This window comes from Cervus canadensis, chromosome 3 (genome assembly GCF_019320065.1).
Source record: "Cervus canadensis isolate Bull #8, Minnesota chromosome 3, ASM1932006v1, whole genome shotgun sequence".
NCBI classification, from domain to species: domain Eukaryota; kingdom Metazoa; phylum Chordata; class Mammalia; order Artiodactyla; family Cervidae; genus Cervus; species Cervus canadensis.
In genome coordinates this window covers 57,296,397-57,318,801 of record NC_057388.1, presented here as the reverse complement: position 1 = coordinate 57,318,801, position 22,405 = coordinate 57,296,397, and the positions used below count along the sequence as shown (strand labels likewise).

At 43.7% G+C, this 22,405-nt stretch overlaps 1 protein-coding gene across 5 annotated transcripts in view; it reads right to left on the bottom strand.

Moving 5' to 3' along the window:
- Positions 1 to 9,413: 9,413 nt before the first annotated feature.
- Positions 9,414 to 22,405, bottom strand: part of AOAH (acyloxyacyl hydrolase) — a 180,274-nt gene continuing 167,282 nt past the window's right edge. For 3 of the 5 annotated variants that reach the window (XM_043463197.1, XM_043463199.1, XM_043463195.1), the window contains one exon: positions 11,447 to 11,796. In XM_043463197.1, coding sequence (XP_043319132.1) covers positions 11,668 to 11,796 — 129 coding nt within the window. In that variant the 3' untranslated portion in view covers positions 11,447 to 11,667. Of the gene's footprint in view, positions 10,299 to 11,446; positions 11,797 to 22,405 lie in introns of those variants that run through there. The other 2 variants (XM_043463196.1, XM_043463198.1) reach the window with 2 other exon arrangements.

Sequence of the window (22,405 nt, the reverse complement as noted above, 5' to 3'; positions counted from 1 at the left end):
ATTTGTATATTTTGGATCACAGTCCTGTATCAGATATATATTTTGTAAATAGTTTCCTCCATTCTATAACATGTGTTCTAATTATCATGACAATGTCATTGAGCAAACATTTTAAATTTTAATGAAGTCCAGCTTATCAATGGTTTTTTTCATGGATTGTGTCTTTGTTGTTGAATCTAAAAAGTCTTGTCAAATGCAAGGTCATCCAGGTTTTCTCCTATGTTATGCTTTATAGTTTTGTGTTTTGTGTTTAGGTCTGTGACCCATTTTGAATTAATTTTTGTGACTGTGTAAGGTTTGTGTCTAGATTCATTTTTTTGCATGTGCATATCCAGTTATTCCAATACCATTTACTGTCATTTTCCACTGTCTTCTTTCAGAATTTTTATCTCCTATTTTCTGCAATTTGAAAATGATGTGACTCTGTGTAGCTTTATCAGCAGGGCATTTATCCTATCCTATCCTCTGAGATTCTTAGATCTGAGCTTTGATGTCCAACATTAATTTGGGGTAAATTCTTAGTCACTGGGCTTCCCTGGTGGCTCAGATGGTAAAGCGTCTGCCTGCAACGTGGGAGACCCATGTTCGATCTCCGGTTCGGAAAGATCCTCTGGAGAAGGAAATGGCAACCCACTCCAGTTCTCTTGCCTGGAAAATTCCATGGACGGAGGAACCTGGTAGGCTACAGTCCCTGGGGTCGCAAAGACTTCTCTTTCTCTCTTTCTTTTCTTTCTTAGTCATTATTGTTTCAAATATTTCTTCTTTTTTTTCCCCTCTCTTTCTTCTCCTGGTATTCCTATTATATGTATATTATACCTTTTATAGTTGTCTTACAGTTCTTGTATATTCTGTTCTTTTGTCCCCCACCTTTTTTCTTTAGCCTTTATTTTAAAATTACAGCTATTTTAAATTTCCAGTTTGGTAATTTCAACATCCTTGTCATATCTGAGTTTTGCGTGATGCTTGCTCTGTCTCTTTAAACTGTGGGTTTCTTTTTGTTTTTGCCTTAAGTATGTCTTCTAATTTTTTGTTGAAAGCCAGACACGATGTACTCAGTACTAGTTTCCTTGAAGGCTGTAAGATGTGATTCTCTGTATCTGCCTGTCTCTCCAACTTTGGGTGCAGTGGTTTGCTCTGCGACCTCAATTTTCTGATAGATCTAAGAGGTTTTTAGTTTGTTCAGCTTTTTACTTGTTATTAGGATGGAGTGACAACTTACAAGCTCATTATATGCCAGACCAGAAACCAGAAGTCTCTCAGGGCAGTTTTATTTTGTATTTATCCAATTATGATTGAAGTTGGACATATTTTCCTATTTTCCTCTGCATAAGGGGCATTTGATCCTTCTGTGAACTTTTCCACTCATTCTCTGCCAAGTTCAAATTTGAATTATCTCTTTCCTTCTTTATTTTTAAGAATTCTTCATATGTTGGGAAGATGATTAGCTCTTTGTGAAATTGAATTCCCTCGCCTACATTTTTCCATTTGTCTTTTGACTCTACATGTGGTGTGTGTGCGTGCTAAGTTGTTTCAGTTGCATCAGACTCTGCGACCCTATGGACAATATCCTGCCAGGCTCCTCTGTCCATGGGATTCTCTAGGAAAGAATACTGGAGTGGGTTGCCATGCCCTCCTTCAGGGAATCTTCCCGACCCAGGGATTGAACCTGCGTCTCTTATGTCTCCTGCATTGGCAGGCAGTTTCTTTGCACTAGCACCACCTGGGAAGCCCACTTATGGTATATTTTTGCCTTATAAAATGTTTACTTTTAAAGAAGTAAATTTATAAATGTGTCAGGGTTTCTAGTATGGATTCTAAAAGATTTTGAAATACATGAAAATAAAGAAGAATTATTTACTATTATTATTCCAAACACCATCTTCCACAGCCACTTCTGTCTCCCAAGGGAGTGGCATTCTTTCTCTTCAAAGTAGATTTTTTGGTAATCGCCCTAATGAATCCTGTAATGTGAAAAGATAGACCTCAGAGGAGTAAGGTGAAGAGAGGAGAAATAATTTGCTCTGCACAATGAAGTAAAAATTGATACATTTCTAGGAATACCTTCAAATAGGGACTCAAGGGAGAAGTTGAGAACTGACCAATATGCTAGGTGGCCAGTGAGCCTGGAGCAAGAGACCAATGGAGGGTTTCCAGGTGGGGTGGGGGTTGTTGAAAGGCGGGGATGGGGGATGTGCAGTTTTCTGTCCCTGCTGTACTGCGCTACAAGGTAACCCCCTGCATTACTTCTAACCACTAAGTGTGCACAGACACAGCCACAATGAAGAGAGTGGGGTGAAGTGTGAGCAAGAGAGCAGAGGCTCCAATTTTCAGAGAGGCAGATGAGAGGCTGCAGCGCGAGCGTGACTCAGGAGTTACTCAGGAGACAAATTCTCTCCCCCAAATAGCCTAGAGCCGTCATTTGCCAAACTTGGCTATACATTAGAATCACTAGCAGGAGGTTTTCAGATTCACAAACGCCTGGATTTCACCCAGACCAGTTAAACGAGAGGCTCTGTAGGTGGGACCCAAGCATCAGGAGGCTTTAGAGAGTTTCCTAGGTGATTCTGACGTACAACCAGGGTTGAAAACTGCTGTTCTAGGCCAGTCCTTCCCAAACTCTTTCAAGTGTGCAATTAAATTGTCCAAGAAGAGTTATAATTCAATTAGAATCATTAGAAGGTGGCCGAAGATCTTGCATTTTTAACAAGTTTCTGGTTGATGCTGATGATGCCGGTCTGAGAACTGTATTTTGAGTAGCAGGGGATGGAGGTAATTGACATGTGGGTTACTGGTAGTGCTCAGTTGCCTTCCAGGGGGTTCTAATTTACCCTGAGTTGAGACTGCTACTTTTCCTATATCCATCTTTCCTTCTCTCCTGATAGTAAGCTCCTTATTTTCAGCCGCACACTTGGCTAGATAGAATTTTTAGCTTTTGGCACCCTCTTTAGAGCTGGGTGGTCACGTGACTAACACTTGTCCTACTAAGGTACCAGTAGAAGCCATCCTCCAGGGAGGAGATGTGGCTGGTCCTCTCCTTACCCTTCTTCCTGCTGGCCCAGGAGCAGTTCAGGCAGCAGTTGCTCAGGAAACCTTTCTGAACTGAGTGGAAGCTACATGCTGAAGATGGCAGCGAAAATAGAGAAGGAGCTGGGCACCTGGCAACATGCAGCCTCATTCCAGCCTGTGCCACCTACCACTGAAAGCCTCTTATGTGAGAAATAACCTTCTTGCTCTTAGCAGACCCAGGGTTTGGACATCCTAGCTCTTTTTTGTATATTTAAAACATTTATTTAGCTGCACCAGCTCTTAGTTGTGGCATGTGGGATCCAGTTCCCTGACCAGAGAATGAACCTGGGCCCCCTGCATTGTTAGCATGGAGTCTTAGCCACTGGACCACCAGAGAAGTCCCCCAACCTTCTCTCTTTTTAAAGTTATTCTTTGGGGTTTCACTCACAAGCAACCGAACCTTGTCCTAGGGGTACTTATGCCTTCCGGCAGATTGTGTGTCTGTTCTGTACCTTCCCATCCATGACAAAGATGAGGTGAGCTGGATCTTGAAGAACAAGCAGGAGTGTTCCAGTGAGAGAAAGGACGGAAGGCTCAGGAGAGAGCAGATTGAAAGGCATGGAACTGCGAGGGGGCTTGGCCTGAGTTTGCTTCACTGTTGCTGTAGAACAGCCCCCTGGAAACCTCAGAGGCTTGAAATGAAAAGATATCCCATGATTCTGTGGGTTGGCTGGGCTCCATGCAGTCTTGCCTGGGAATGCCTGTCCAGCTGCATCCAGCTGGTGGAGGGCTGGTCTAGGAGGTCCAGGAAATCCTCTTTCACACCTGTGAGGCCTTGGTGTGGGCTGGGGACACCTTGGATCTTCTCCCTGTGACCTCTCTCTTCCACACGGTGTCTCATCCCCCAGAGCCTCCCTCGTAGCAGCAAAACCTCGACCATGCAAGGAGATTCTGAGACCTAAGAGGTGAAAGTGGCAGCTTGTCCTCCATAGTGTTAGGCCTGGGTGTGGTTGGCCTGCCTGCACCTCCCCTCTGGGCTGGGCTGGCTTGCAGTGGTGGGGATAGGTGCTACATCTCCGTGGAAGGAGTGGCAGGGAGGGCGGCTGGTGGAGACTTACCCACTGCCTGTGCTTGTAGTGACAAGTTCCCTGTGGCTGGGTTGTAGGCTAAAAGAAACAGGCAGGAAAAGAGTGAGCCTGTAGAGGCCCAGGCTGTGTCTGTTGATGAGTTCTGGCTTTCTCTATAGACAAAGCAGACTCCAGCCTGTGTGGTGGCCAAACCACACCCTGGCTAGAGAGACAATGAGAACAAGTGCTGATCAACCACTCCCATGTTGTGCAAGCATTATCTTTCACAACAAAGGCGGGCTCACCTCTGGCTAACAGCATGGAGCCTGGAGCCAGATGGCCTGGCTTCAGGGTTCTGATTCATCATATATTAGCTGTGCAATCTCCATCTAGTTCCTTAATTGCTCGCTGTTTCTGTTTCCCTCTCTAAAAAAATGGATAATCATGGCAGACCTGCCTTATGTCCTTGTAAGGATTAAGTGAGATAATACATGTCACATTGCCCTCTGTAAGCATCCACTGTTGTCCTTAATGTTCTCAGTAATGCTGGGAAACAGGTGTTAACGCTCTCATTCCGAAGAGAAGTAACTGAGGGACCAGAAGCTTAAACAAGATTCAAACCCAGACAAGTGATTCCAAAACCTGTTGCTTCCGGAAATTCCCACTGGTTGTGTTTTGATGTGTCCCCCAGGTCCAGGAGACAGCAGGATGGTGTTTTGTCCTTATCATGGAGTTATATGATCCTGGAGTCTCCGCTTATTATTCCTCAAAAGCTCTCTGCTCCCTTAGCAGCCTCGCTCAGTGTCCAGGCTTGGGCTGATATTTGCAGAGTTACAGTGTGGAGATCACTGTGAAATACTAACACCTGGTTTTTTTTTTTGAGCCTGTGCCAAGCGTGCATCTCAGAGGGTAGAGTCCTCAGGGGGAGGCTGAAGGTCTCCCGGGTTGGAAGCTGCCTTGAGCGTGGGCTGCCACAGAAGCCCTTGGTGCACCCTCTCGCCCATTTTTCTGCTGCAGTTTATTGACTGCAGCTTTGTGAACCCGTGAGTTACATTTGCAGCGCTCTGAGGCTGAAAGGGTTCCTATGAGTGGTCCACGTAATTAAGTATAAACAAAGCAGCCAGCCGGGAGCACAATGCCCAAAGAAATCCTTAGCAAACCTCATTGTGTTCTCTTTATTTCCCCTCTCCATTTTTATCCATCCAAGAGCTTCAGAAGTGTAATCCTCTTTAATGACAGATTCATGATGATGAGGCTCTTATTTTTTGGTTTTGCAGTTTTAAGAAGTGACCCAGAAGCAAGCTTTTAAAGCAAGTGTTTAAAACCACCCCCCAACTCCTTTACCCCAAGCAAAAGACCAGATTAAAAGAGCCCTGGCTTATGTGAATATTTATGCTAGACCCTCTTCCAGATCTTCCAGATTTGAGGAGTTCATCCTGCTAAGCAAACACAGATTCTATAATCAGATTTAATGAGAAAACTGACATGTTAATAGCATATTGATGCATTCATTTATCAGGAAATCTATACATTTATCTCAGGGCCTAGGAGAAGTGCTGCCTTAGTCATTTTTAGTTCTACCAGGAAAGCTTTTGTTGCAATGAGAGGAATTCCAAAGACATCCTGCTTTACTCAAGAGATGAGGAGTGGGGGTTCTAGTCTAAATATACCTGGGAAATTCTCTCTTGATACTGCTGGTGAGTGTGTTAGAGGTTAATTCCTTTAAATAGCATCTTCCAAGGTGTTCCTGTAGAGCATGATGACCACAGATTGTTAATAGCTCTCCTTTGAGGAGAAGGGGCTCTTGGTCAAAAATGTTGGGTAAATGATGAGCTAAACAGAGCTTTTTACTGTAGAACTTTCACCCTGTGACTTCCCAGGAAGCAGAGAAATTCTGCTGTGCTCCCAGACATTTTAGACTGTGGAGTTCTTCCTCCTCAAAGCAACACATCCCAGAGCATACAACTCTGTGTGAGTCATGCAGCCCCTTGACAAACTGGGGAAGCTGGAGAGCCCTTCTCAGAGTAACATTTTAAATTGCAAACACAAAGGGTTACTAAAGAAACCCTTCATATCGAAACGAAGTATCACAGTACTAAAAAATATTTTGAAATATTTAAAAATGGGCATCCATTATTGGGGTATAGCCAATTAACAATGTTGTGGTAGTTTCAGATGAACGTGAAGGGACTCAGCCATGCATATGCATGTACCCATTCTTCCCATATGTACTTCTTTTACAATGGATCTAATAACTACAGGTGTTTCAAAGTACGATGGCCATAAATGATATTTCAAGATATGGTCATCCCTCATTATTCACAAATTCTGGATCTGTAAATTCATGTACTGGCTAAAATTTATTTGTAACCTCCCAGTTAACACTCATGACACTTTTGAGGTCATTTGAACAATGAGAAATTTCCATCACCTGACCTGCATGTTCCCATGCTGAAATTGAAAAAGGCAGGACTTTGACTTCTTGTTTCAGTTCTCACACTGAAAACAAGAGTCCTTTCTACAATGTATTTACTGCTTCATTTTGGTCATGTTTATGCTTTCCGATTCATGGGGTCGCAAACAGTCGGACACGACTGAGCGACTGAACTGAACTGAACTGATGCTTTCCGTTGGTGATTCCACTGTTTAAAATGGGCCCTGAGTGAGAGCTGAAGTGCTACATTGTGTGCTTAAGTGCAGGAGACCAAGATGTGCCTCATGAAGAAAATAGGTGGGTAATTAAGCTTCCTTCAGATGTGAGGTCTAGGGCTGTTGCGTGTGAGTTCAATGTCAATCAATCAACTATAAATTTTAAAAGATGTCTTTAAACAAAAACCACACATTAAAAAAAGATTATATATTGATTGATTGACCATGATGCTGTGTCCAGATTCTCACAGGTATGTAATCCTTTTCTCCCCTAGGACCAGCGGTTCAGCATTTGCTAATTCAGTGTCCAAGGTGACTATAGAACATAACTGTCCTGAGTAATGAAAATTGATTGCATCTGCAACAAAGTGATGTGAAAATATTTGTGATAGACTGCTAACAATACAGCTATAAACTTACAGTGTTTTGTTGCCCCGTTCATAATTAAAGGAAATGGTGAATTTTACCCAGAGGGTACTATAGACATTTTTCCCATTCAAGTTCATAGGCCCTCTTAATTCTGGAACAAGGTGGTTCCCATAGACTGCAGTTCAGAATCCATTCTCTTGTGGGACTAATTCAGGGAGGGGGTGGAGTGGCGTAGCTGCTGCAAATTCCTGGGGGCTCTGGTCCCATTATGTACATGCATGCTAAGCCACTTCAGTGGTATCCAACTCTTTGCAACCCTATGGATTGTAGCCTGCCAGGCTCCACTGTCCATGGGATTCTCCAGGCAAGAATACTGCAGTGGGTTGCCATGCCCTCCTCCAGGGGATCTTCCCTACCAAGGGATTGAACCCACGTCTCTTACGTTTCCTGCATTGTTATGTATCAATACAAATCTCAGATAAGATTTTTTTAGCTGATTTGCTCTTGCTGGGGGTCGATTTTATTTTTCCATGAGAGCTGGAACCCAAAAGGCTCTACCAAATGAAAAATGCCCAGGAAGTGGGGATAAAAGTTCTTGATAATTATTTATGTGGAAAATGAGAAACCAAATTTCAATAGCAAAGGGTAAGAGAAGTCTTTAATCTGAACAAAGGAGAAACAAATGACAATATAGTATTGGGGTGTTTAGATGAAGATCATGCCTCTCCACCAAAGGGGCCCAGAAAGGAAAGCATTCCGTGTTGATTGCTTTTCTTTTTTACCTTTCTCACCATAAGCAGTGTGATTCAATGGAACTAACTCAAATGGGGCAGAAAAAATGCTCCTGTTTTTTTGCCTAATAGCAAGATATAAGGAAGTGTATCCTGGAGAGCAACTCTAATATCTCATTCATTCTTTCACTCAGTAGTACTTATCGAGCACCTCTTCATGGACAGGTATTGTTGTAGGCTTGTGGATACAGAGTGAGCCTGACTGGCCAGGTTCTCATCTCTTGGAGCTTCTGTTCAGGTTCAGGTGCTTGTCTCTAGGAGGTCACTCCAGGTTGGGGGAAGGGCATGGAGGGGGTGCAAGCTACCCCAATAAAGAGGGTGCCTCTCAGAGGGCAGCATTCACACACTACGATTCTGAAAAACTAGAGGCTGACGATAGTAGCTCAAGGGGCACCAGTACAGAAATATGGGATAGAAGCTGTCCCCCATAGCTCCACGACAAATTCTGGACACTCAGAAGTCATCTGAAGTGCACATAACACCTTACAAGGACAGGATATCCCCAAACCAGAGAGAAAGCCAGAGTTGGATCTCAAAGAAAGAACATGTCTGGACTGGAGTATAGAAAATGGAGCCCTAAGTGGACATGCCTCACTCTGGACTCCCAATCCAGGGGAGTGGGCCTGACTTGGGAGTCCAGTTCTTGTGGAGACAGTAGTGATAACTAGTATTTATTTTGTGCAGTATTTGTGAGAAAGGAGTACCATCTTTTCTCATCCTTTGGTTTCTTGTTGCTGTGCTAGGAAGGAGGCCAGGGTTCAGAACCCAAGGGCCTCCATTCTCCCATCTGAACTGGTTCACATGGAGAATGAGAAAGATGAAACTGGTTAAATAATCCCTAAGGTGGGAGTTCAGTCTCTAAGAGAATTTAAATAGGAATAAGGAGCAAGGACAAAGATGACATCTGGGGTGGGAGACAGAAGGTGATCAGACTCAGGTCAATCTTCCCTGGGAACTCCCTCCCTGGACCCTCTAAATCTCCCTATACTCCCTTCTAGTTTACCTCAATAAAATAACTCTATTCCTTCAGGGCCTTCTGTAAAAAGATCAAGGCCTAAAATGAATTCTGCATGCCCCCAACAACAGCAAAAGCAATATAAGATGATCAACTTCACTGGTACTCTGGGAAATAAAAATTAGAATAGCAATGAATTAACTTGGAAGCATTTTAAACAGAGGGGATTGAATAGAATTCTTTCTAAAGGAATACAAAATTTTAGTGCAGTGTTCTCTGGGTATATTTTGAGACTGAATGATTTAGATTTCAGATTTAAAAAAAACAATAACAAAACAACACGAGTGTTGGTATTTTAGTGCTTAGAAGTAAGATGAAATGTTGAAACATCAGAACCAGGAGGAGACAGGTGTAACAGGTGTCCACAGCCCAACACCTCACATCTTTAATCTATTCCCCAAGTTCCCTTGTAGCTCAGCCAGTAAAGAATCTGCCTGCAATGCAGGAGTCTGCCTGCAATGCAGGAGACCTGGGTTCAATTCCTGGGTCTGGAAGATCCCCTGGAGAAGGAAATGGCAACCCACTCCAGTATTCTTGTCTGAAAAATCTCATGGACAGAGGAGCCTGGTGGGCTCCAGTCCATGGAGTCGCAAGAGTTGGACACGACTTAGCAACTAAACCACAACCACAGCCCGACGCCGCACATCTTTAATCTATTCTCCAAGTTTGTATTTCCTGCTTCAAACAAGCAGCCTCCAGAGGGTTTGTTGGTCCCCTGCTGATCTACCTCCTGGGGACATATGCTGGTCATTCTGAGCCAAGGATCTGACTCAGGTGACAGAAATTAATGGATTGACAATATTTTAAGTGTGTTGGCCCCCCAAACTGAAGCTCACACAAACCTGGCAGATTAATCTTCTGAGCAGAGATGGATTTACCATAAGTCTAAGAAAGATTAAGTTTTAGAGTTTCTTCCAAAGCCCTGGAAGGGGCCCCAACAATGAGTTCACAGGGTCCTATGCTTTGTAAAATTGGCAAAAGTAAGATATTTTAAACACAACTCCTTCATCTCTGTCACAATTTCCCTTTTATCCGTGGCTCTGGAAAAGCCATGGGAATTTTGGGGAAGGTGAAATGGAGATCCATTTAGGTTGCACTATGTATGTGGTTAGCTGTTAGTTCTGTGCAGGTTACTGCCAGCCATCCTGGGTCAGGAAGGACTTCCAGGTACGCTCCTATTGTCCACCAGCGTGGGGACAAAGTGCAGGGCTAGCGGTCAGATCACAGGAGGAGAAAGCGTGCTACAGCTCCTGGCACGGGGAGTGTGTGGATCACGGAGGAGAAATGAGGTGTGAAGCGCACAAAGCTGGGAGCTAGTCCGGGGTAAGGTCTTCTGATCATGGATACGACGGCTGCGAGATGTGGTTCATGCTGGTGCCTGGACAAAATAGAAGTGTCTCCCTATTAGGAATAAATAAATAAATTAAAAATAGTAAAGTAATAAAGCATACACAATTATACACATACTGTCATTATAATTTCATCTTTATGAAGACAAAAATTTATGTGCAGGCGGTTTATTTGGGGAGCGATCCCCAAAAGTGGGAAAGGAGAAGTGAGGAAAATGACACAAGGAAGGAAGAAGAGTCATGTAAGGTGATGGCTCCTGTGAGCAAAGGAGGCTGATTCTGTCGAGACCACCTGAGAAGCACACAGAATATATTCCCAAACTAAGCACTAAACGAAGAGGCTGGAGCCTTTATTCACCGGCCCCTGAGAACCCTGGTGAGAACTGGCCCACACTTTGGGCTGTGCCAAGCAAGCTCCTGAGGGCAGAATGTAGAAAGGCAGGCCTGCTCTGAGGTGGAATGCTGGTGCCACATAGACACGGACCCCCATATCCATCAGCGCCGGGAAAGTGACACATTGATGAGAAGGATGTGCAATAGCATTTATCAAAATTCTTATATGTGTGCTTATATGAACACAAAGGTTTACCAGCACTACAAAAAGGGTGTGTGTCTTTGATGACCCCTCCCCGAAAGGAATTTGATTGAGGTCTTCCCAGTTTGAAAACCATCCTAGAAATTTACACAACTTTACCAGTGATGAGTTTTGTAGCTGAAAGAAACTCTTCTAAATATCAATAATAAGAAAAAGTTGTTTCTGTTCTATCTATAAACAATCATATTACAACATCATTATTATAGGAAGAGGCGATCAGATTATGTAGCCAAAGAATGTAAGAAAATCTTTTAAAGAAAGAAAAGTTGTCATTTTTCCCCTAGACTTTGTGGAGCTTATATTTGTTAACTTCTAAAAGTTTGTAATTTGTTGTGATTTCTTCTCTCATTCTAAATAAGTATTCAAGTTGTACCTAATTTTGTGCTTGTAGTTTCATGTTCTGGTGTGAGAGGCCTTGGCAGCCAGCCAGCAGCCTTCCTGGGAAGACCCATCTTTAAGGAGTCAGCCACAGAAGGTGGGTCACTTCCTGACACACCAAGACCCTGGGTAAGTTGCTGAACGTCACTCAAGCTGAGTTCTTACTTATTTTTTAGAACAACTAGCCATTCAAGGGCACAGACAGATAGATACTCTATCACTCGGAATGGCATGCAAAGCACTTTATTCAAGGTCACTTGAGGGCTACAGGGGCACTGATCCTGGAAGCACAGAGTCACACCATTATTTAGATGAGCTCTCAAATGAGAGAAAAACAAGATCCTGCTATAGAGGGTCTTGTGAGTTTGTGACAAGCAGCCCCTATAACCATTTGTTGAATGAGTTTACCCAAGTTGCTGCCTCCCCAGAAGCACATGTCCTTGGGGCCTCAGTGCCCGCCTTGGTCTCCAAACACCTGCTCAATCTGGGGATTGAATGGATTCTCCTTTCCCAGGACATGGGGCCACTGGCGCTGCATCTTCTCCCAGAAGAGATCTGCAAACAGCTGTGAAGCCACCTGCAAGCCAGAACCCAAAGGAAAAGTAAAAGGGGGATTATACCAAAGTAAAGAACTTATCGGCAAGATTTACTCTTTTCTTTGAGTGGTGGACAGACCTTAGGCTGGCTCCCAAGGATTCCTACCTTTGGGTCTTTGTATGATCCCCTTCCTTTGATGTGGGTGGAACCTATCACCTGGTTCTAAGCAACAGAGCACAATCAAGGATGTCCTTTCAGTGACTGTGTTGTGTTCTCTACGACTCTGCTTTGCTGGCAGACTTGCTCTGGAGACCTCCTTGCTGGGCCGATGAAGTTAGGAGCCATGTTGGGAAGCCATATGGCAGGAAACCGAGGGTGGCCTCTAGTTCACATCTAGTAAGAAGTTGGGTCTTCAGTCCTACAGCCATAAGGAAATAAATTCTGCCAACAATCCAAGTGGGTATGGAATCAAATCTTTCCCAGTTGAGTCTCCAAGTAAGAATGTAGATGTTTGTGAAATCCTAAGCAGGGAGCCCGGTGAAACTGTGCCAGCACTTTTGACCCACAGAAACTGAACCAAGTGTGTATTGTAAGCTGCTACTTTTGTGGAAATTTGTTATTTGGTAATAGACAGCAAATACACTTTCTCAGAAAGCCATTTATGCACTTACCTGTGGACAGCTAACACTTACTACAGGCTTACTACAGGCCTTCCTTCAAGGAACTCCCTCTAGTGAGGGACTGAGACATGCAGAATGATGCTACCAAAGCCACAGGGAGGGCTGTGAGGGGTGCTCACACCTGGAAGGGGAAGAGGTGGCAACTCTGCTGGGTGGGAGGAAAGGATAGGTCCTCTCTGAAGAGTGTGATGGCTGAATTGAATTTTCAAGGAGGAATTCACCGGATGGATCAAGAGGGAAGGAGTATACATGATGGAGGATGCAGCACACACAAAAGCTCAGAGGTACAGAAGAGAATGGTCCTTGGGTGGGGACCCAGGGGTGCCTGGGACATGGGGCTGAATGGGCCCCCTGGCAGGGCTGTGGGCATAAAGAATGTAGCTGGAGTGCCAGGATGAGGAATGTACAGGCTTAATTCACAGGTCTGTCCCCGGCTCTTCCAGCCCAATGCCCACTCCCTGGTTCCATTGTTGTATGTCCCTTTATTCACAATGTCACCAGGATCCATTCTTGGTGTTCAGTCCTCTGGCTTGTCATTAACATGTCTTTGATGAGGAGTCTTTCTCTGCAGATAATGCCTTCATTTAGCAAATGGGGCTTGGACAAGCCTTCAGGCCCCAGATGGCTACATCTCCCTGGGGTTGGGTGGGGGGGAGGGTGGTTAAAGCTGAATGAATAGAGGAATGTGATTGCTGAAGGCTTCAGAGGGGAACATATTGTTCAGGGCGGATGCTCAGTGATGTCCCTGACTTATTCAGAAGCACATGGACATTGTCTTCAGAGGGCACATCCTGTTCATCTTGCCAGTAAGCAGTGCTGCCAGCTCCCTGTGGATGTGGGCAGGCTTCTACTCTGTGGGCTGAAATTCTCTCTTTTGCAAAATGAGTGAATGATCTAATGACTTATCTAGGTCTAAATTATGTGTAAGATTTTAGCACTTAGAAAAAAACTAGAACTGGTTGAGTCGATGTATTAAATATCCTTGGTATTTTAATACATTCTGAGCCTTCTGAGGTGGATCCCAAATTCCATGCATGCACCAATGTAATCTTGATTATATCTGTGTGGTGTCTAACACACACACACACCCCACCTGCCACTCCCACATACAACATGAATCACACACACACACACTCACTCTCAGACCTAAAGAGGCAGTCAGGCCAGCAGGTTTACTGGAAGACCTGATCATCTCTCACACACTAAAGCAGTCAGTGTGTTTTCAAAAGAGAGGACTGGTTTCAGACTGTTTTTTCTGCCACTTCTTGACAGAGTAGCCTCCTTATAGGTCTGTGGAAAATGACGGGTTCTTATTTTTTGGTTTTTGCATTTTACCTTGATGTACCTAAGCAGTCTTCCTAATAATTATGTGGTACCAAGGTACTTGTGGTCATTTATTTCCCAGCCTGAATTAATAAGGGAGGAGATGGGGATGAGGACAAGTGGAGGAAAGTTAAAAGGAAAGAGCTCAGATGTGAGTATGGGTAGCTGTTTGGTTTGAAAGCGATTAGTTGGCTGTCACTCTAATGGAGATTAAAATATTCATGAGTATGCACTGCTGATATTTTGGATCTAAAATGAGAGTGGCATCATTATTACTAAACTAGACACTTGTGATAAAATGACCCACTATAATTATTCATTTGTCTGAGAAACGTGTACTGAGCACCTACTATGAGCTTCTTAAAACCAACCTTCTCTGGTAACTCCCATGATGCACTGCTCAGGACAAGGCTCAGCTATCCTCATTACCCTGGATGAGCTGGTCCTTGAACACAAATATCTTTTGTGCTTCCCTATTCACAATTTAAAATGTTAATGCAACACCTATTCAGCTGAGAAAAAATTTAAAAGACAGTTAAGCAAAAAGGAAAACAGGATACAGCGCATCTTAATTGAATAGAGAGTCACTGTTAGCATCGAGCCTTTCTGAGCCACACACACATGTGCACACACACATACATACGTTCAATCCCTCTGTAAATATTTTATAATCTTCTCTTTTTGAGGAATAATTTACACACAATAAAATTAACTCTTTTTGGTAAACAGTTCCGTGAGTGTTGACAAATGCATTCAGTTGAGTAATCATCCCACCAATCTTTAATCTGCTTTTATTAATTTGTTCTATATTACAAACATATTTGCATGTCACTGAAAGTAGATCTCTATCGTTTTTACTCATGGCACTATATTCCATCAGATAGATGTAAACTAATTTATTTCACCGATAGAGATTTTTGCCACACGTCTCCCTAACATCTGTCCTCAGGACAGGGGTAGAGATGGTTTCCTGCTGCTAGTGTGTACAGCGTCTGCAGCCTAGGGTGGGTTCACAGGCTGCCTCATTTACTAACCCCGCCAGACACGTGCATGGAATGAAACCGGTCCAGCAGAAAGCTAGGGGACGCAGGGTCCTGGGTGAGTGGAATATTGTGGTGGACAGGGGCAGGCTCTTCCTTGTCTCTCCTTGCAGTGACTCAGCTACCTGTGTTCCCGCAGGGCCCCAGCTGCGGAGTCCAGATGGTTGCCACAAGGGCGGTGCTGCTTTGGTCCAGGTGCCGCTCAGTGCTAGCAGTGTGGCCCTCACTCTGGGTGAGTCCCTGTCAGATGGGCACTGGTGCTGGTCTGCAGGCACCGCTGCAGCCCAGTGCTTATGGGGGGCACTGGCACCCACTCATCTGCCTGCTGCAGAAGCCCTCATGGTGGCAAAACCATGCGATGGCTGTTGGCCCACTGCAAAGTTTCCTCTTTGAAACTCTCACAGAAAGGGTGACCAAGCAGGGTGACTTAACCTCCCATTGTTTTATGTATTTAGGTGAGCAGCTTTTTCAGTTTTTACTTGCAGCCTTTGCTCTCCCTAGGATTCCGGCATGAGTCCATGGAGAGGGGAGTTGGAGGGTGGGGACTTGGTGCTGTTCCTTGATTCAGTCCTTGGTGACAGCCATCATGTGGTTTTTAGAATTGCTCTCCCTCCTGATGACAATTTAAAATTGAGCCACACTTCTTTGCCTACCCATATTTGTACTTATGATGAGTTCTTCCGCAGGCAGTATGGGTCCTCCAGGCAAATACACCATGCCAGATTCAGCCCACATGCTCATGATCTGCTCGCATATGCGGACATGATAGAAGCCAAGCAGTGCTCATAGCTGGACATCATCTGAGATTTCTCCACACTCCCACTTCAGAAGATATTTGTATATACTTTGTTACAAAAATGGAACTCTTTAGTAAGACAACCATAAAAACAAACCCTAAACAGTAACTACCTTTTTGTAATATATATATATATATTTAATTAATTTCTTTTTTAATTGAAGGATAATTGCTTTACAGAATTTTGTTGTTTCCTTTTTGTAATATTTTTAAAGAATAAATGCAATTCAGAGCAAGATTATATAGACTTCACCAACGATTTATGACCAACCTTGTAAATTGCTAAATTTAACACTGGGGTTCTACCAGACCAAAGTGAAAAATCTCTGAGTTTATTTTTTCTGCAGGAAGAACACATCTAGTCTATCTTGGTAAGACTGATTTTAAATGCCTGCAGGGAAGCCCTCACCACAGGGAAGGCATGGTTTTATTTCCCTGGCCTCTTAATCTGCTCAGAAACTCAATCTATTGGACCTGGTTGCTTTTGTTCCCAATTAATTTTAAATTTGTAAGCTTACAATGTGATAGTGGTATGAGCTGTATTTTAAAACATTTAAGGAAAAACGTAAGTTTCTAGCTGCAGCCCGTCCGAGCTGATTCAGTGTGTGACCACTCAAACCACTGCTCCAAGGTGATATATAAAGCAAACTGAACAAACATGGGCCCTGACACATGGGTGACCAGCCTAAATAACTGCTATCTGAGGGCTTCCTGGCCCAGAAGGCCCTTCCTCTTCCTCCCCACTGCCAGCAGAGCTGCCTTCTTTGAGGGACTCCACAAGTCTGCCATGGACCTGGGGTCCCAGGGACTTAGGTGTTGAGACAAATGAAGATCTAGAGGCTATTAAACTGATTTAAAGCCAACCTACTGATTGTATATATAGATGTTTGCTTCCAGCAGTGTAAACGCATCAGGGCTCAAGAAAGAAGAGGGAGTTAATGTCATGGAAGATTCACTGCCTACAGGGAGAGTTTGAAGAGGTTGGTTTGAGTTGCTCCATTCATGATGAGAGGAGATGAGGCTATTTTGCAGAGAGCTTTGTTGGATGGAGTTTCTAAAGGCAGGAGATGTCAGGAATGTTTAAATAGAGAGTCTCAGCACAGTCAAGGAAACTGGACTTAATATGTTTGTGATTCTTTCCACGTTTCCTGTTTACTATTGTCTGATTTTAGACTCAGAGATGTTTTAAGTGCTTTTTCAGATATTTAACTTTGCAAAGATTTTAAAAGGTGGACGTTTGAACAGATAGAATTGCTGCACCTCCCACAGACCACAAATCTGGGTCTTGGACCTTTACCATGATGTTTCTTTTCTAGGACAAACTTTCTTTGCATTTTGTCAGCAGTTTGACTGCTATGCCCAACTCTCTGCTACATCAGCTGTCTCCATAGGCATCTAGTGATCTCCCAGGTCTTCTTTCCAGTGGGTCCTGCTGGGAGAGCCAATAGTTCCTGCTTCATGGCAGTCACACCTGTGTAATCCCTCTCCTTGGAGTGTGGTGGGACTTGACACTTGCTTTTAACTTCTAGGATATGGCAAAGGTGATGGAACGCTACTCTGAGATTAGGCTGTGTACCATTGTGACTTCTGTCTTGCTGGCAGATACTCTCTGTTGCTGTTTTGTACTCATTGTGAAACAGATCACTCAGGTGGCCTCTGAGCAACAGCCAGCTAGGAACTAGCAACATTTTAGTTCCACAAGCCTCAAGGAACTAAATTCTGCATGTGAACTTGGAGGCAGATCCAAGTTAAGCTTTCAAATGACACCCAGCCCTGGCAGACACCTTGATGGCAGCCCGGGAGACAGTGGAGCAGGACTCCCAGTTAACCCATGTTGCCTGGATTCCTGGCCACAGACACTGTCAGATAAGTAATGTGCACGGTTTAAAAATCATTTGGTATGCAACAGTAGACAACTAAAACACTTTCTCAATCTTAATCCTGTTTGATCTTTATTTTTCTTCATAATTTGATCCCTTGGGCCAACCTCATCCCTGCCAGTGTCTCTAACTCTCAACTAGAAGCAGGTGATTCCCAAACCTGTGTCTCCAGGCCAGACCCCTCTTCTGAGATCAGAACTCATAAACTTGATCTAGTGACTGGATATAGTGCAGGTACCCCAAATTTAGAATGTTCCAATCTTCTCCTTACAAAATGTGGTCCACTGGAGAAGGGAATGGCAAACCACTTCAGTATTCTTCCATTGAGAACCCCATGAACAGTATGAAAAGGCAAAAAGGTAGGACACTGAAAGATGAACTCCTGAGGTGGGTAGGTGCCTAATATGCTACTGGAGATCAGTGGAGAAATAACTCCAGAAAGAATGAAGGGATGGAGCCAAAGCAAAAACAACACCCAGTTGTGGATGGGAATGGTGATAGAAGCAAGGTTCAATGCTGTAAAGAGCAATACTGCATAGGAACCTGGAATGTTAGGTCCATGAATCAAGGCAAATTGGAAGTGGTCAAGCAGGAGATGACAAGAGTGAACATCAACATTCTAGGAATCAGCAAACTAAAATGGACTGGAATGGGTGAATTTAACTCAGGTGATCATTATATCTCCTGCTGTGGGCAGGAATCCCTTAGAATAAATGGAGTAGCCATCATAGTCAACAAAAGAGTCTGAAATGCAGTACTTGGATGCAATCTCAAAAATGACAGAATGACCTCTGTTCGTTTCTAAGGCAAACCGTTCAATATCATGGTAATCCAACTCTATGCCCTGACCAGTAATGCTGAAGAAACTGACATTGAACAGTTCTATGAAGACTTACAAGACTTTCTAGAACTAACACCCCAAAAAGATGTCCTTTTCATTTTAGGGGACTGGAATGCAAAAGTAGGAAGTCAAGAAACACCTGAAGTAACAGGCGAATTTGGCCTTGGAGTACAGAAAGAAGCAGGGCAAAGGCTAATAGAGTTTTGCCAAGAGAATGTACTGGTCATAACAAACACCCTCTTTCAACAACATAAGAGAAGACTCTACACATGGACATCACCCGATGGCCAACACTGAAATCAGATTGATTATATTCTTTGCAGCCGATGATGGAGACACTCTATACAGTCAGCCAAAACATGACTGGGAGCTGACTGTGGCTCAGATCATTAACTCCTTATTGCCAATTTCAGACTTAAATCGAAGAAAGTGGGGGGGAAACCTCTAGACCATTCAGGTATGATGTAAATCAAATCCTTTATGATTATACAGTGGATGTGAGAAATAGATTTAAGGGACTAGATTTGATAGACAGAGTGCCTGATGACTATGGATGGAGGTTTGTGACATTGTACAGGAGACAGGGATCAAGACCATCCCCAAGAAAAAGAAATGCAAAAAAGGCAAAATGGCTGTCTGAGGGGGCCTTACAAATAGCTGTGAAAAGAAGAGAAGCAAAAAGCAAAGGAGAAAAGGAAAGACACACCCATTTGAATGCAGAGTTCCAAAAAATAGCAAGGAGAGATAAGAAAGCCTTCCTCAGCGATCAATGCAAAGAAACAGAGGAAAACAACAGAATGGGAAAGACTAGAGAGCTCTTCAAGATAATTAGAAATACCAAGGGAACATTTCATGCAAATATGGGCTCAATAAAGGACAGAAATGGCATGGACCTAACAGAAACAGAAGATATTAAGAAGAGGTGGCAAGAATACACAGAAGAACTGTACAAAAAAGATCTTCATGACCCAGATAATCATGATGGTGTGATCACTCACACTCACCTAGAGCCAGACATCCTGGAATGTGAAGTCAAGTGGGCCTTAGGAGCATCACTATGAACAAAGCTAGTGGATGTGATGGAATTCCGGTTGTGCTATTTCATATCCTAAAAGATGATGCTGTGAAAGAGCTGCACTCAATATGCCAGCAAATTTGGAAAACTCAGCAGTGGCCACAGGACTGGAAAAGGTCAGTTTTCATTCCAATCCCAAAGAAAGGCAATGCCAAAGAATGCTCAAACTACTGCACAATTGTACTCATCTCACACGCTAATAAAGTAATGCTCAAAATGCTCCAAGCCAGGCTTCAGCAATACATGAAGCATGAACTTCCAGATGTTCAAACTGGTTTTATAAAAGGCAGAGGAACCAGAGTCAAATTCCCAACATCCGCTGGATCATCGAAAAAGCAAGAGAGTTCCAGAAAAACACCTATTTCTGCTTTATTGACTATGCCAAAGCCTTTGACTGTGTGGATCACAATAAACTGTGGAAAATTCTGAAAGAGATGGGAATACCGGACCACCTGACCTGCCTCTTGAGACATCTGTATGCAGGTCAGAAAGCAACAGTTAGAACTAGACATGGAACAACAGACTGGTTCCAAATAGGAAAAGGAGTACGTCAAGGCTGTATATTGTCACCCTGCTTATTTAACTTATATGCAGAGTACATCATGAGAAACGCAGGGCTGGAAGAAGCACAAGCTGGAATCAAGATTGCTGGGAGAAATATCAATTACCTCAGATATGCAGTTGACATCACCCTTGTGGCAGTTAGTGAAGAGGAACTAAAAAGCCTCTTGATGAAAGTGAAAGAGGAGAGTGAAAAAGTTGGCTTAAGTCTCAGCATTCAGAAAACTAAGATCATGGCATCTGGTCCCATCACTTCATGGGAAATAGATGGGGAGACAGTGGAAACAGTGTCAGACTTTATTTTTTGGGGCTCCAAAATCACTGTAGATGGTTATTGCAGCCATGAAATTAAAAGATGCTTACTCTTTGGAAGGAAGGTTATGACCAACCTAGACAGCATATTAAAAAGCAGAGACATTACTTTGTCAACAAAGGTCTGTCTAGCCAAGGCTATGTTTTTTCCAGTGGTCATGTATGGATGTGAGAGTTGGACTATAAAGAAAGCTGAGCGCCGAAGAATTGATGTTTTTGAACTGTGGTGTTAGAGAGGACTCTTGAGAGTCTCTTGGACTGCAAGGAGATGCAACTAGTCCACCCTAAAGGAGATCAGTCCTGGGTACTCATTGGAAGGACTGATGTTGTAGCTGAAACTCCAAAACTTTGGCCACCTGATGCGAAGAGCTGACTCATTTGAAAAGACCCTGATGCTGGGACAGATTGAGGGCAGGAGGAGAAGGGGATGACAGAGGATGAGATGGTTGGATGGCATCACCAACTCAATGGACATGAGTTTGGGTAGGCTCCAGCAGTTGGTGATAAACTCTGGGAGGCCTGGCTGCTGTGGTCCATGTGATCACAAAGAGTTGGACACGACTGAGCAACTGAACTGAATCTTTTCCTTTGTCTGAGTTCCTTGACTTGGTATTTTCACTTCTCTTCATCCAGGTGTCCAATTCTGTGAGTCATCTCCTTCCTACCCACCAAATCCATTCAATTAGCAGGTCTGGCATTATACTCTTCTAGTCCCATTACCCCCTTAAAATGAAGAAGGTATTTCTTATAATTCTGTTCTACATTTTGGGAATGAGATAAAAAAAGAAAGTGCTTGTTAGTATATCAGGATTTTTTTATACTTGCTTACTTTCACTTAGATGGTGAATACAATCTGGCTCAAAAATTAATATCTATCATAAATTTGAACTTTTCAATAAAATCCATGTTTATACTTAATTATACTTGTCTCTCTGAGAAAATTGGAACAGTTGGATCAATAGTGATTATACACTGTCCCCCTCTGCTTCTCCAGCAGGGTTTCAGAAAGAAATAGGCCAATAAAATAAAGGCTGCTCCCCTCTTGGTGGGAGGGGCCAGTATCAACTGTTTAGCTCAGATGTACAGGAGCTGGTGAGGCGGCACTTGATAAAGATTCGAGTCTACTGTTTTGGTTGGTATTATGTCTGTGCCATAAACATGAGGTCCTGTGACTCAGCCTTGACCAACTAGCTCTTTCAAGATGGAAAAGGGGTGGACTCCCACAGCTTCCCCATGGTCTAGAAGAATCCATTAACATGGTTTCTGCTATAGGGCACGCCATTGGGAGGAGAATATATAGGGACATTCAGAGGCTCCCTTGAAGGCTTCAAGCCACAACCCTGTCCTGATGCTGCTCACATCTGTATCTACAGCTCAAATCCCTTGCTGAGCTTGCTGCAGAGACATCCTATAGGATCTTTAAATGCAACTTTTTACTAACACCTCCTCAAACCACCCTATCCCCCTAAAGGTGTTCTTGATCTCAGCAGGCAATGGAATCATCTATCCAATTTCCCAGTTCTTAGCCTCTTTCTCTTTCACCTTCACATCCAATAAACAACCATGTTCTGTTGATTTAACTGTCTGAATCACTCCAATAGAGGCTTTCTCTCTCCCACTCTGACTACCTCTGTTCAGGCCACCACACTCTCCCACACAAAGTGTCCTCCAAACAGGTCTCCCTCCCTCTGGACCAAACCGTTCTCCATGCCTCCACCTCAGGTATCTTTTTAGAGCACAAAGTGAAAGAAGTGAGAATGTTAGTCGTTTAGCCGTGTCTGATTCTTTGCGACCGCGTGGACTAGAGCCCGCCAGGCTCTTCTGTCCATGGGATTCTCCAGGCAAGAATACTGGAGCAGACGGTCATGCCCTTCTCCAGGGGATCTTCCAGACCCAGGGACTGAACCCACGTCTTCCACATTGCAGGCAGATTCTTTACCATTTGAGCCACGAGGGAAGCCCTAAGTCTGGGTATTTTTCCTTCTTGCTGAAAAAACCTTCAATGGCTCCCCGTTCTCCATATCTGAAAGGTCAAATCCCATACAGACCCTCTGTGATCTGTCCTAAATCTCTCTCTTGGTCCCTCTCTCTCCACTCCACTCTCATGTTCTGTGTCTCAGCCACATTGAAGCACTTTTATT